At 40.2% G+C, this 15,243-nt stretch overlaps 2 protein-coding genes across 2 annotated transcripts in view; one reads left to right on the forward strand and one right to left on the reverse strand.

Annotated features, from left to right (window-relative positions):
• Nucleotides 1–4,384, forward strand: part of CFAP97 (cilia and flagella associated protein 97) — a 29,521-nt gene extending 25,137 nt beyond the window's left edge. The window contains exons 5-6 of the mRNA XM_054292586.1: nt 1,645–1,795; nt 2,473–4,384. Coding sequence (XP_054148561.1) covers nt 1,645–1,795; nt 2,473–2,600 — 279 coding nt within the window. The 3' untranslated portion in view covers nt 2,601–4,384. The remainder of the gene's footprint in view (nt 1–1,644; nt 1,796–2,472) is intronic.
• Nucleotides 4,385–6,514: 2,130 nt separating this feature from the next.
• On the reverse strand, nt 6,515–8,995 carry SLC25A4 (solute carrier family 25 member 4). Its single transcript, XM_054292597.1, has 4 exons — nt 8,815–8,995; nt 8,083–8,569; nt 7,665–7,805; nt 6,515–7,320 (listed from the first exon to the last, which is right to left on the reverse strand). Exons 1-4 carry the CDS (start codon nt 8,923–8,925, stop codon nt 7,163–7,165), a joined length of 897 nt encoding a protein of 298 aa, XP_054148572.1. The 5' UTR covers nt 8,926–8,995; the 3' UTR covers nt 6,515–7,162.
• Between the last annotated feature and the right edge of the window lie 6,248 nt (nt 8,996–15,243).

The raw sequence follows: 15,243 nt of genomic DNA on the forward strand, positions 1-15,243 counted from the left end.
ATTCTGCGAGTCTGTTACAATTGAGTGCAGACTTGAAACATGCTCGTCTCTCACAGGAAAGTCACTTCTACAGTTTACCTGATCTATTTGTGATGGAACTGAATGTATTGAGAGCTTCCATTTTTAATACTGAAGGTAAAATAAGCGATCTCTGCAAGTCTAAACATTTATAGTTGTATGAGGAGATGTGGATGAAGCTGTGAGAAAAATGTTGGCTATAACTTTTAGAGACAAGTCTACCATTTCATGTTCTGTAACTGGCTTTAGTGAAGAGCTATTTCTAGCTGAAGTCCTTCCTTTGACTTTTGCTTACTTAGGTATTCCTGCTTACCATGAACTGGCTGGCACTTGATGCAAGCACTTGTGACATGTTACATCTGAGCCAAAGTCACTTGTCCTTTCTCTCTTGTGCACTCTGTGCAGGTTTCCAGTGCCCATGCATAAACTACCAAGAGTTTGTAGATTCCTATTATAGTTAGACAATGACGACTGGCATCCTGAATACTATACTATTTCCTAAGTCACTTCTTGTAAATTTATTTCTTACTAAAAAGAAAAAAATCAGTACATGACTAAGTGTGCAGTTTAATGGTGATAGTTTCTTGACCATCCAAGTATATATTTAGACAATGCATCTTATAAAGAGGGTTATCTTTAGTACTTTGGAGACTTTGTCTAAGCACAGTTTGCATTCTCTCGTTGATAGGATGCATGTCACAACCTGAACCAGCAAAGGTTGTGTCATTGCCTAATGTTTGCAAGCTATCAAATAAATTGAAATTAGTTAAAAGAGAAAATAAATAGATCTATGTGAGGCAACTACTAAAAGTGCAATATATTAAAAATGTGAAGTTGTTAATTGGAAGTTGCATGTAGCTGGGTATTTCCCAATTTGTCCTCTTATCAGGTCCTTTTTTTAGATTATTGAAATGTCTTAAACCATAAGTTCTGTTTCAAGTAGAAATAATTATGCAGAATAGGAAACTGTGTCTTTAAAATACTGTGTAAGTAGTTACTCCAATACATCACTTGCCCCATGATTTCCAGGGCTAGTTTCAACAAGAGGAAATGATGTCTGTATCAATGATTTCAAATAGAATCTCTTAAAATTAGATTATGGATAAAATGAAGTCCTGTAGATGTTTGTGCTTTGCTTTTGAAATTAGTTTCACAGAACTGGGGTCAGTAATCCTGTCTGGGCTTCCTATAGAGCAATATAAAATGGTCTGATTTTAAAAAAAAACCCAAACTTCTCATTCTTCTAGAAATTTAGATGGGAGGAGTAACCGAAGGCCGGATTAGAAGAGTGGAGCCCATTTCTTCACTACCTTTGGTGATAGTCACCAAATAAACGTATTGCTTCATATCACCATAGAGCACAGAGAACAGTGAGGTACTAAAGATGTACTCAGAGTAGGACTGATGATGTGCAAGGGATAGTAACAATTTGTGTCATAACACTGAGAAAATAACTGAATAGCAGAGTAGCCTATGCTGGTCACCAGAGGAGGAGATCCTGTTGTGTACTGCTAAAAATTTTGGGGCTTTTTGCAGTTCAAAGAAGAAGTCAATTTGTGACTGTTTGTTTTACAGCACCTTGTTCATTTTTTCTCTTTCTTGATGACATTTTTCTTCAATATGAAGGCTTTCCTGAAAAGACTGGAAGCAGTGAAACCAACAGCTGGTATGAAGCGCTCTGAACAGCTGAGGGACTATCACCGCCAGATGGGCTACCTGACTTCTTCACCTTCTCTAAGAAGGGCTAGATCTCCCTTCGGCCAGCTTAGTCCTCCAAGTAAGTACTTTGAAGTTGCAGATTCTTGCATTTCTTTGCAAGATCTTTTTATAATTCAGAATTGTGAAGCACTTACTTGTTAAGAATAGCAAATATGTTCTTTATCATCTTTAGATTGATTGTTTATCAAATGGAAGTCATCAAAACTATTTTTCTAGTCACCAAAAGCGATTACTATATGCATTGCTGTGTTGCCATCCTAAATTTCTAATAAATGGTCTTGTCAATACTCTTTTCCAAGAAGAAAGAAATCCTAGTAGTAAAGTATTTCTCATTTTGCCAGTACCCTTTATCTAAAGAAGAAGGAGGGATAAAGAAACCCAAACAAAACCCCCAAAATAACATCAATGAATGTTCAAATTCTCATTCAGAAAATTTAGATCTGCTGATAGTAGCCTTGTTTTTCTCAGAAACTCAGTGTGTAAGATGGGAAGTAGACAACGCATCTCAGTAGAACCATGTGCTTCAGGTTTAAGAGCCAAAGGCTTGAATTTTTTTCCTGATCATGTGTAAACAACTCATCATCAACTCTTTTGCAGTTGTATTCAATTTACTGTGATTTGATTTGTATTAATTCTGAGAGCTAGGGTAACGAGTGTTGGAGTACTAACATAGCATGAAGTTTTCTGTTGTGTTGAGCATAAGCATTCTCCCTGTGTGTGTTTGTGTGTTAACAGGAGGAACTTCAAGATCATCCACTGTACAAAGTGCACTGAGCCAGAGGAACGAAAAACCCACATCTGATTCAGCCAGTGGGGCATTACAGAGACCTAAGTCTACTAATGTTTGTGCTGCCTGGTTATAAGTGTGTTCTTTGCCTTGTATACTGAGATGATACTCGAACTTCTATTTTTAGTGCTTTTGTAAAATCTATGTGCAAAAATATTTTCTGCATTGTTCAGTGATTAAAATGCATTGCATTCCAAGTAATTGCTTATAAAATGGTCTTAAAATTGTATAAAATGCTTCTGTCAGTGTTTTCCATGACAGGAAGATGTTATGAAAGAGAAGGAGGTATTTAAATGGACACATTAAATAGAAATATAACTGTTACACTCAGCTCATAAGTGGAATTTGTATCCATAACATGGAAGGACAGAATTGCTGCACTAGAAGTGCAAAATGTAAATAAAATTTTTAAAATTTATTAATAATACTTTAAAATAATGCATTACACTTCTAAGCATTTGCTTAATTCCTGGATTGTCCTTGGTTTACATCCTGGCTTTATGTAACAGCCTTCTGAATTTTGTGGGTCATGTTCTTGTGAATGAAAGAATCTTTAACAGCAGTGTGAAGAGGTGAAAAACAGATTCTGTATTCCTCCATAGTGAGCTAGAATACTGAGGTGCAGAAGACAATGTTTTGCCACTGTTAAATGTTCAAAACCTGGAGTGTTTGGTATGCAAGGCTGTGTCTCTTCCAGATCAAAAGGATTTTGGAAGTTGTACTGGGCTTTGGAAGATGTACTGGGATCTTTATGTAGGAAAGAAACATGTGATGTTATCTGAACAACAGTAAGGACTGAAGTAAAAAGCAGTTTCAGATTTAGTGTAAACAAGTAAATTCTGGTTCCTTCTCAAACTAGAGAATACTGTTAAGTAAGGGAAATAGTTCACAGCCCTGCTTTGCAGATGTGTGCTCTTCTCAGTGCAGAGATGTAAACTTGAGCTGCAGGACACATCTTGAACATTGATTTTGAGTGACTTCTAACCAGGATTTAGGGGAAAAAAAGACAATAGAAAACAAAGTGTTGTTACTTTTCTTGACCTGTTTTAAATGTCATGTTCTTATCTAATATTTGTAGTAATGTCAGATAAGCTCCAACAGCAACATCCATTTACGAGAGGAGTAAAATGTAATGGTAGTGGTAATCACATTAGTAGGTGGTGTGGTTTATTTCTATACATAAAGGCAGACTTTCAGTGAGCTTGTTGTGTACAACTGTAGCCTTATAAAGAGTACAAATTGTGATGCCACTATCTGTGGATATTGCTGAAACTTTGCTTGCTTCCCCAGCTTCTTCCCAGGAAGGAAATTGCTGTATTATGGATAAGGATAAAAATCTGTATTTGGAAATGCTGGGTCTTTGACATGAAAAGTGCATTATTCTTTGCTAGTGCTTGCATGAGGGCTTAGGCTTTCAGGTATTCTGCATTGTAACACACTTTTTACTCGGTCCTTGTGATAGTTTGGCAGAGCTTCTTCACTTGGTGACCTGCAGATCAAATTTAGCTGTTTGACAATACTTGGAACTTTTAACTTTAAGCAGCATTGTGGCAAACAGATTTGTATTGCAATTACTATTCATGGTTAAGAACTGTTAACAATTTCTTTGTATAGTGCTGCTGTATTTATTTCTATTATTGTGCTAATGAAAATTATTCTCTATTTAAAGATTTTTGTCCTTCAATGTGAATATCAGAGAAACAGTTTAAATACTTCTGAATATTCATATTATAATTTTTTCTGTGAAGAAACTCACACAATGGATTACTTTTAATTGCTTCATCTTATTTAACTTTGGTATGAAAGTGTCAATTTTGTATGTCATTTGTAAATCATAAGAAATAAAATATTTAACATGAATTGCCATTGCAGTGGCTTCTTGTTGATGTTTAGAATTGGTATTAAGGTGCAAAGAAGGCTGAATAGCTTGGTAAGTAGGAAAAACATAGAAAAATGCAGGTTTTCCATTGTTTAAGTGTTAGATGTAGGGGAATAATGGTTTTGTCATTGGCTTTAGTTTGCCTGTGAGCAGCTCTTGCAAAGGTACAAAAGAAGTATTATCAATTTACTGTGACAATGGGAGTTCAAGTAGAAATTGCAGACTATCTGCAAAGTCTTCTAATTTCCAACCTCTCAGAGCTGATGGCTGCATTTTAGGTTACAATTTCAGCAACTGTTGTGCTGAGTGCCACTGACTCAGAGCAGAGCTGCTTTCAGAACAATGATTAATTCCTTGACAGTTCTGAATTCTGACCACAGGTATCTTTATGGAGAATACTGCCTGCAATCTCCCACACTGTGCATTGGCTTTTAAGCAGAAATGAGCCATTTACCTGTGTTTCCCATGTGCTTTAGTTCATGTACTTTCTTCTTAGCCAGTGGCATTTTCCTGCATTGATACTCCTTACTCTCTTTTTAAATAGTTCTTAGCCTCTCTATTTTATTTTGCCTTTTTCTCTGGAATGTAACTTCTTTAATTTACTTATTTGAGGTTTCTTTACTTCCTCCTAATTATCTTGTTCAGATATACATTTCCCCCATGTTTTTGTACATCTGCTTAGTACAGTGTCTCTTTCTAGCCAACTGAGATCTTCCGTAGCACATCCAAATGCCACTTGCAGCCTTATCAGTGAGCTAAATGAGAACTGGATAGCTGGATTGTGTTAGCAAGCTTCTTATAAGGAGCCATGAGGAAAGTGCAGAGGAAAAAGAAGAGAGGGAACAGAAACTGGCAGAGTTTTTAAGGAAAACTAATGTGCTTTGAAAACCAGCAGAAATATCTTCTTCATAAACTTATGGTTTGATAGATTGCAACCCTGCTTATTAACCATAGGAAAGAAAAGAGACCAGATATCTATAAAAGCAAGTATTTATAGAGAGCAACCATGAAAAAGAAAGATGAAACTATCAGGCCAGGTTTTGTCCTGGGACAAAAACCAAAAAAATTCTGTATTTGGTTAATTTAAAAACTGTCTGCCATTTTTTGGACCACTATTTCCCAAATGCTTCCTTTTTTCAAGTGGATATTGCTTCCAGACTGGTACCTGTCTTCAAGGAGAACAGAGCTGCTGCTCTGAATCTATGGCAGACAACCAGAGCCTCTCATGCCAAGTGACAGAGAGCTAGGACTTACCTGCATCTGAAAAATGTTTCAAAGATGGGAGAAGGATGACTGTAAGCCATACATATGAAGGAGAAAAAGATGAAGGTGCGATAAAAGTTTATTTGATTATTATTTGCTTAGTCTTACCCTGTTGCCCAGAGAAATTGTGGGCACCCAAATGATGGAAGTGTCCAAGGCCAGGAACTGAGCCTAGCAGACAATGTCCCTGCCCATGGCAAAGGTGTTGGATCTAGATGGACTCTAAGGTCTCTTCCAACACAAACTATGCTCTGATTCTGTGGTTTTTGTCCTAGGTGGATACATAGCAAATGCTTGTCTATATGTAGTCTAACTGAACAACTGCAATTTCCCTCCTTTGCCCAATCAGACAGCCTGTCCTTCCATGCATTCACAACCCTGCAGCATCTAAAGTTTAAAAAGTGTATTAAGCATGTTCTGATCTCACTGGTAATTAATAGTGCAATGTGTTCATAATGGTTCAATGTGTAGTTATTAAAATAACTCTCGAGTATTCAATCCTAAAGTAATTTTTCAGGCAAATTAGCAGTAACGACTTCACTATTCAATGGGATGCTTCAAAGTGAAAGGTAATATAAACAAATTATACAAGCAGCTAAAACTAGGTGGAAGCTTATCTCTAAGATCTCTGGACACTTAAACTGAATCCACTTGATTTTGCAATTGTAGAATGATCAATAACCTCAATAACTTCACCTACCTAAAGTTCTGTTGAAACAACTTTCAAGAGACAGCCACTAACAGTGTTCTGATTAGCACATCACCTTGGAGAACATGCTTGTAATGTGTTCAGTGTACTGAAAACAACAGGAAAAAATTCATTAGTATATTAATTTATTTCATTTCAGTTATAGTTCAATTGAACATCAGAGCAGACAACTTTTTCCTTTGTGACAATACAGGGAATTTCTGGAACGCTGTATTTCCATGTTTTACAAAGTATGTCTGAAAAATCAGATTACAGTTTCAAGCATATTACTGTATAGTTTTTCAGGGAAGAGGCTACAGTTAAGAACTCAGCCTAGTGCTTTAATATAGTTTATGATTTCAGACATACTTTTCACTTAATAATATATTAAAAATAGAGCTTTAGAAGAAAACATGATTTTAAGTCATGTCATCACAGTGTTGGGTAGCTAGAGACATTGATTAGTATAATAAATATTTATGACAATCTATTAAGAATTCACAATGTTAGATTTTAGACTAGGTATAGATCACTTACATTTTGTCTTTAGACAAAATCTATTACCTGCAATTTGAAGTATAATATATACACAGGTTCCGATACAAATGGTGAAGGAATTCTCATAGAAAATGTAACTGTGATGTTGTGAACAATTTTTAAATTAATGTGTCCTTATCTCTGCCACATACATTACTCAAATTTTATTCTGTTTCCCTAGGAAATATTTTGTTGTCCATTACATCACAAGTTTGTATTTTTAAAAAAGTTGATTGAGAACAATTGAACTACTGCATGATGATGTTATGTCTTAGACATACTTCTTGATTTCATCATAAAGTACTAGTACAAAAGCTCCGCCCATGCCTCTCAACACATTCGACCAGGCACCCTTGAAGAACGCTTTGGATCCTTCATCTTTAGCTATCTTCCTCCAGCAATCAATTGTGCCCTTATACATAATATCAGCTGTGGAAACAAACATAAAGGTTACAAGGCTTGAAGTTATACAGCAAGTATGTTTCAACTGTTGTATCTCTAAAACAACAGGGAATAAGCAAAGTACAGCAAGGATTTAAACTTTAGTAATCAATAAAGAAAAATTAATTCTCCATAGGAAATCAAGTAATTTCTCAGTCCTTGAGATCAACATGATAGAAATAACCATCAATGTGTTCCCCATAGTTTTTTTAAAGACTCCAATGAGAAGGTTATTAATTTTCTATAAGGCAAAAAAATACCCAGTATCTCTTATCTTATCCTGATGAAGAGAAACTTTCTGCAGCCAGAACAAGAGGAGCACTTATTCTTACCTCCCTTTCGGCCAGACTGCATCATCATCCTACGTCGCACAGTATCAAAAGGATAAGAAACCAGCCCTGCCACTGCAGTGACACTCTGGGCAATCATCCAGCTCACTATGATGTGCACATTCTTTGGATCAGGCAACATACCTGTCATCAAGAACAAATGAACAGAATCAGTACAGAGGGAAAGGGCTGTGGAAGAAATAATCACCCACCAACCCCGGAGTCAATCCAAACCCAAGGCATTTCAGAGCAGCAAGTAAAGGGAGGCAGGAAAGCATGTCAGAAACACCTGTGCACATTTCTAGCACCACACTCAACTGGTGCTGAGCCAAGCCCTGCTTGTCCTTGTATTGCCAAGTGCTCTAGAATGCCTTTACTGAAAGGATCTTCCCTTGCAGTCACTCCTCCATGCACTTCTTACCCTTGGCCGTATCGTATACCCCAAAATAGGCTGCTCTGTAGATGATGATGCCCTGGACAGAGACGCTAAATCCTTGGTACAAGCCCTTCAGGCCATCAGACTTAAAGATCTTGACAATGCAGTCGCCCAAGCCAGAGAACTCCCTCTCAGTGGCTCCTTTGCCCACATCAGCCGCCAGCCTGGTCCTGGCAAAATCCAGCGGGTAGACGAAGCAGAGGGAGGTGGCTCCCGCGGCACCCCCGGACGCGAGGTTTCCCGCGAAGTAGCGCCAGAACTGCTTGTGCTTGTCCACTCCGCCCAGGAAGATCTGCTTGTACTTGTCCTTGAAGGCGAAGTTAAGGGCCTGGGTGGGGAAGTATCGGATGACATTGGCCAAGTTGCCTCTCCAGAAGGAGGCGATGCCCTGCTCCTTGGGGATGCGGACTATGCAGTCCACGATGCCCTTGTACTGCTTATCGGCCGTGATCTGTTTGCTGGCATGCTGGACCTGCGGGGAGGAAGGAGGAGGACGGCACGGTGAGAGACGGGCACCGCAGGGTGACCCCGCACGCTGAAGGGCACGGACGGGGCCGGCCCTGCCCCCGGCACCGCCAGGCGGTGCTGAATGTCCCGGGCAGCTCCCGCGTAACCGGAGCCGGCCGAGCTCCTTCCCATATTTAGTCACGCCGGGCAGCGCCCGCCGAGCCGGCACCACCTGTGGCGCGGCACCGCCGCCCCCCGTCGCCCCCTCACCTGCAGCAGCAACTTCACTCTCTCGATGGGGGCGACAGCCGTCTTGGAGACGGCGGCGGCGATCCCGCCGGCCAGAAAGTCCTTGACGAAGCTGAGCGCTTGGTCACCCATGCCGCGAGCCGGTCCGACAGCCCCGCCCGGAGAGAGGCAACGAGCGGACACTTCCCCACCCCGCCGGACAAATGTCCCCGCGGGCCGGGCCACCCTGCTTATAGCCCGCGGCCTCTCGCGATAGGAGGAGGCGCCCCCCCGGGCGGCGGCCATTGGCTGCGGCCCGCCGGGCCCGCCCCGCCATGCTCCCCCGAGCGGCGGCCGCGAGGGACGCGGGGCCCGGGACGTTTAAAGGGCAAATTAAAGTTATCTGGTGCCTGCTGGGGAACGCGATGTCAGAGCATGTGCCCGCTGTATTTATAGCTCCCGGGAGGCACCGGAGGAGAGATGGGGAGCTGGCAGGAGCGCTTCAGGCCGTGTTAACCGGTCCGTGCAGGCAAGAGGCAGCGCTGAGGGCTGAAAGCCTGCCCGGAGCGGTCTGGGAGTGCTTCAAGCCTTGCCCTCATGCGCCTGGATTCCCTCAGAGAGGGGCGCCATGGGTTCGTGCCCAACAGCAAAGCTGCCCGGGGATGCACTGCCAGCCTGGAAGGCGGTGCTGTGTTCACAGGCATCAGCGAGCAGGACTGGGCTGCGCCTCTCTCGAGTCAAAGCCAGAGAGCCGCTTCGTGCTGTACGCACCGTGTGGAGCTCGCAGGCAGCGAGGTCTTTAAATACCCCGGCATGCTCCGGGCCTCGGCCTTCCCGAGGAGGAGACAGCGTGCCTTTGTGCATTACACCCTCTTCTCACCCCTGCAAGGTCAGACCCTCGCAAGACCCACGGGCAATCCCCTTTTCTGAGACAGACGGAGGGAAGGGAGGAGACTGGGAAGCACAGGCCCGGGCAGGCTGAAGTTGCTTGACTGGCACCAAGTGTGAAAGAAGAGTAAAGGCTGTAGTGAAGCTCTGCCTTTATGCAGCATCTGGTTCTTAGAAAAATGTTTGGGTCTCAACTGAAGATAAAATGACTCCCCTATTAGTTTCTCATCCTTATCTGTTTCTCATCTGTTCTTTCTGGCTGACCCCCATAAGAAAACAGGAGCTTATGATTAATTGTTGAGTGACTTAGTCGTGTGGAATAGTTATGTAAAAGGCAATGCAGGAAGGGATAGATGCGTACCGAGGAGTTTGCCCTACAGAGCTAATCAAACAGAAAAGTGTTATACCAAGGAACTCCTAAGGGTCTCTTGATTTTGTAATATAGTATCAGTAATGAAGATAGAATTCATCTTAATGCAGATGCTAAAACCTTGGCTGTTCCACAAAAAGACATTCTTTACAGGGCAGTGCATCTCTTCTCACCAGTGTGTTTGTTAGCATGAGTCAATGGGATGGTACATTTGATCCCCTGTCTCTCTTGCCCTCTGGTGCTCTTAGGTCTGCTGAGGTCTCTTCTCACGAGCCTCAAGTGTGAGAAGTGGATGCCAGCTGTGATTTCCAGAGGGCCCCTTTGTACCTTGGACTCCTGAGAAAATGGAGCTTTTCCCCAGATTCTAAGAAAGGAGAAGAGAGCTCCCCCACCCCCAAAAGAGATGTTCTCCCAAGCAAGGACCAGAAGCAGGCGCATAGGGGAAGCATAGAGGATCCCTGGAATTAGGCTGAGTGGAAGGGACTTTTATTTAATATATGTGGCTGCCTGCTACCTTTGACCTTTCCTTTTTTTCCCCTCATACTTCACTCACCAGGTCTGGTGTCTCCTCTTTTCACAGGAAAGCGAACACCCCTTTAACATTTTGAGGCTTCTGCTGCTGGTTGCACACAGACCCCTGAGACAGCGATGCCCACAGCTGCTGCCTGCCTACCCAGACTGATAAGGTCTCCCCAGGGTGTGCACTCAGGTGTCAGCCCTGCTGACTGGGGTATGGTGAGTGGGAGATGGGAGGGTGGTGGTAGGATGCTGCTGGGGAGGAAAGGCAGTGAGGGATCTGAAGTAAGCCTGGAGTGGGGGTCTAGCCTGAAAGGATTGTTTGCCAGTCCCTTCCCCACCATTTTTGATTTAGATTGGTGGGGGGTTGTAATTATTTTTTAGGTTATTTAAATTGTTGGGGCTTTAAAAATGACATTTTAATGAAGTCTTTATCACAAGAATTCTAGTTAGTTTTTGAAGTTATTGTTAGGTATCATCATCACATCCACAGAGATCGTTTCATCTGATATTTCTGTAGCAGTAGTATTGTTTACCCATAACTGCCAGTATTTAAAGAAAGGACTGCATAACTAGTGAGTTGCTGCTTTTTCTGCTTCTGCTCTCCCTTCTCTGAGCCCACATATCTATTTCCAGGAGAGACTTTGCTTCCAAACAGTTTTGACAAAAGCAGGGCTGGCCCAGGACCTGTGTTGGCTACTTTGAGAGTTTTCTTAATTTGTTTGATTTTTGCTCCAAATGCCTGATTTGGATCTTTCCTGTGTTTGATGATGAGGGGCAGTTTGCTACTTAGTGTAGAAGTTCAAACATATCCTGTAAGGAATTTACTGCTAACTCTACCTTGAGCATAAGCATTTCCAGAACTAGCTGGAAATGTCATTTAAAAAAGCTAAAGAAACTTTGGTTTTCATACAGTTAGTTGGTGTTTGTTATTCAGTATTCTGATACTTTCCTAGAGAAATGGTTAAAACAGTTCTGAAAATGCAATCTCTCTGAATTATTGAAAGCAATCTTTCAAGCTTCATCTTCCTTAGATCTTTTTCAGCTTTGGATGGATTATTTTTTTCTAGGCTGAGTTTGTGTGTGCTCTGCACTGCTGACATAGCATAAAGACTGCATTTTGTTCTTAACAATTCTGAGCTAAAAATAACCTAGATCTACATTTTTGAGAGAGATTAGTGACTGACTGCGTTGTGCTTTGGTGTGTGAATAGCCAGCTTGAAACACTGCTTTTCCAAAGTAGAGATCAACTTTTCCAAAGTAGTGCATACCCTTGTTTACTTACAAATGCAAGACACTGGAAACCTTAGCACTGAGGCTAGGCCAGACACAAAGTAAAAAAGCTTTTCATCGAAAGTCAGCAGTCCGAGCCTGATGGCAGACACAAGGGGGAGCACAAGGAGTCGCTCAGAACATCCTGACCCTCAGCCTAGACAGAGGTGAATAGACAGTGTATTGGGAAGATGCCAAGAAGAAATATGTGGGTTTTCTTCAGGAACGATTTGTGGAGCTCTGGTAAGTTCTCATTTTTAAGATTGATGCATATTTGAAGTCAGAAAGAGAAGAATAAGAGAGTCAGAAGAGAGCTAATTGAGAATAAGAGTTGAAGGGAAACAATGAGGTAGGTGATGACAAAGATGATCAAGAAGGACGAAGTAGTGTGAGCTTTGAGTTTGTTTTGGGCAGGTGTTAGTGAGGGTTATTTTAGCTGGGTGTTACCTGTCTTAGGAGCTTATATTGAGCTGGAGAGAGGGAAGATTGGACAGTAAGTGTAAGCAGCACTTGAGAAGTGTTAGTGCTGGAAACAGCAATAAGAGTCAACATAAGGTGTGTTTGTTTATTAGAGCATGTCTGTAGTGTGAGGATGAGGAGTTGGAGGAGGGTCAACATTTTGGAAGGAAACTGAGGAAGTGGATAAAAATTAATATGAAATAGACCAGGAGTTCTGTTGTAATGGGACAAGCATGGGACATAGAAGTAGGAGGGAAAAAATACCCAACCTATGACACAAGGAATAAACTTGTAGGAAGTGAGCATGTTAATATTTCCTGTGGCAAGGATTTGTGCAGAAGATATGCAGGAAGAGACCACTTGAAAAGTGCTTAATTTAACTTGGAAAAGTAGGAAGAAAATTTGTAAGGATGGCACAGTCTTTACTCTGAATTAATTTCACTTCTCTATAGGACTGTACAGTAAACACTTGGTATGCTGTAGACACAATAACAGTCTTGCTAAGATCCAGAGGATTTTCCTCATAGGTCTCAACATACCTTAATAACAAAAATCATCTTTAATGTCACAGTTGTGCATTACAGTGAATAATTAATGGATTATACATGCTGTCATAACCATTTACAGTACTCTAAAATATCTATTAATTGTGTGATTATTAATGCAGTCATGACATAAACATAATAGTACACATTACAGATTTTGATAAACTTATAAAATACAGGTATTGTGGACAGTTTGCAAGCCATGTATATAAGCAAATTAATTACTTGTTAGACTCCATAATAGTTAATTTACTATTTACTTGCTCTTCTTTGGTAAATATATTTTGATATAAAGCATAACTCATTATCCTCAGACTGCATTTTGGAAGAAAAGACAAAGTGAAGGACTTTCTCAAGGTCATTTTGCCAGTGTGTCCTAGAGCAAGGCATGAATAGAGTTTTCCAAGTTTTGCCAGATCTCTTTTGCACATGTCATTATATTAAAAGTCAGGATTGTATTTGTTCCAGTAATAACATTAAAACTTATTCAAAACAAGCATAAAGCAAAATTTGAAAGCATCCTTTGCAGCTGAAAACAATGTTGTACTTTTGCTTTTGGTGTAGATCTCTGCAGAAAATAATTTCTTTAGTAATTTCCAAGCATATTTCATTACATGATGGAATGTATATCCCTTCTTGGATTCAGTGACTTTGAAGTTTTGTGCTTCCAGGAAAAAAATCCATGCTGAAAGGATCTCTGATGTTTGTATATTCATTATTCTTTTTAAAGTATAGTTTAAACTGATTTTGCATGGAAGAAATGACATCTGGAGAATGTTGTGTTCCATGCAAAAACTGTGACCTTCAGGGCAAGGTTTGCATCTCAAGAGAAGTGTATACTTCCAGGGTCTTAATTGTTATGTTTGATGGATACTTGAAGCTTCATTTTCCTACTTGCTAGCTTGAAATATTCTGTTTGCTATCATTTTTTTTTTTTTTGAGATAGAAGTTGTGCTAAGAGATAATTAGCATTGTGCTTTGCTTTTCTGCTTGTTCCAGTTCATTGCCAGGGATGTGCTTGTCATGGTGTTCACCAGATCTCTTGGAAGGTGTGACAGCTGCCAGCAGTATCAGCAATGCCTGGGCAGCTGTGTGATCACAGCAAAGCCAAGCTATGGCTGAAGCCCTCTGTATTTCCCATAAGACACAATTTTCTCTTGCTGCTACTGAGTAACACATCTTAGCAGTAACATTTCAAATGTGTTTTATGTCCTGATCAGGAAGTCAAGTTCTTCGCCAAGTTCTCCTGGTTACTTGGTGGGGTTTTTAAAAATGTTTGTTTCCACACTGGAGAAATGCTGGGTGGTGTGAATGCAGAATTCAGATGCACCTGCTCAAGTTCCATGACCTAGAAATAGGTCTGGTTTGTTTTCTGAGCTTGGCAAAACAAAGCCATTAAAAAGTGAAAATATAAATATAGACTTTTCTGACCTGAAGTTTACAACATGCCCTTCTTCAGAAAAATCTTCTGGGTTGGAAGAATGTCAAATGTGACACCCAGCCCTCTTTGCGTAGCGCAACATTCTTTACATCATTCGTGCAATCCCCTGTGTGATGACTCCTGTGTTCAGCTTTCCATAGCTCTAGTGACTCTTGCATAGTTTTCAATTGCCTGCCTCTTCTTAGAGTTGTAGGGACCTGGTCTTTTTTCTTAGGGCCACATAAACCAGTAATTAGCATTTTCAATCATTCATACAACATTGATGCAAGTCAGAGTATATGAGGAAATCTCAGGTAGCATTTTAAGTAGAGTTTTATTTTCTATTTTGTTCAAGTATATTCTTCTAAATATTGTCTTAGTATAAATCTTAATGGGATAATGAAAGTCTTTGCTCTATTAAATTCAAGTTGGTCTTAGCTCTTTTAAATACGTCTTTTTATCATCCTTCATGTTGCAGTTTTTTTTGGAGTATCTAAAATTATTTAAGTTGATCTTATGTTTGTTTGTTAATCTTCTGTTTTGTATTTTCTAAGTTGTTTCTGTGTGTGATTTTACTGTTCTAGGTATTTTTAAAAGCATTGTTTCAGGCAGACAGATTTGAATTGGTAAATTATTTAAGTGATTTATTTGTTTTCCATCTGCTATTTCTGACAATACATCTATAATACAATAATTTTCTTTTTAATAAAAGTGTCAATATTGTTAGACTTGCTCAATTGTTGCCTCTGTTTTCAGATATTTTGTAGCATTTCTCATGCTGTGATTTTACTCTAGATTAGTCTTTCTTCTGTAAAATAGTTCATAATAGTTCATAATTTTCTTGCTGACAGTAATTTTATTTTTGTATGTTGTAGGAAAAACTGAAATGATTTCTGACAATAGAATGTATTTAATGGAATCACAGATTTCACACGATCTGATAACTGCACTGCAATAGCAAAACAACGTAATAATTTTATAATATAGAAACAACTTCATGC

This window comes from Melozone crissalis, unplaced genomic scaffold (assembly GCF_028551555.1).
Source record: "Melozone crissalis strain CALT ecotype California unplaced genomic scaffold, PUWL_Pcris_2 ptg000006l_1, whole genome shotgun sequence".
NCBI lineage: Eukaryota > Metazoa > Chordata > Aves > Passeriformes > Passerellidae > Melozone > Melozone crissalis.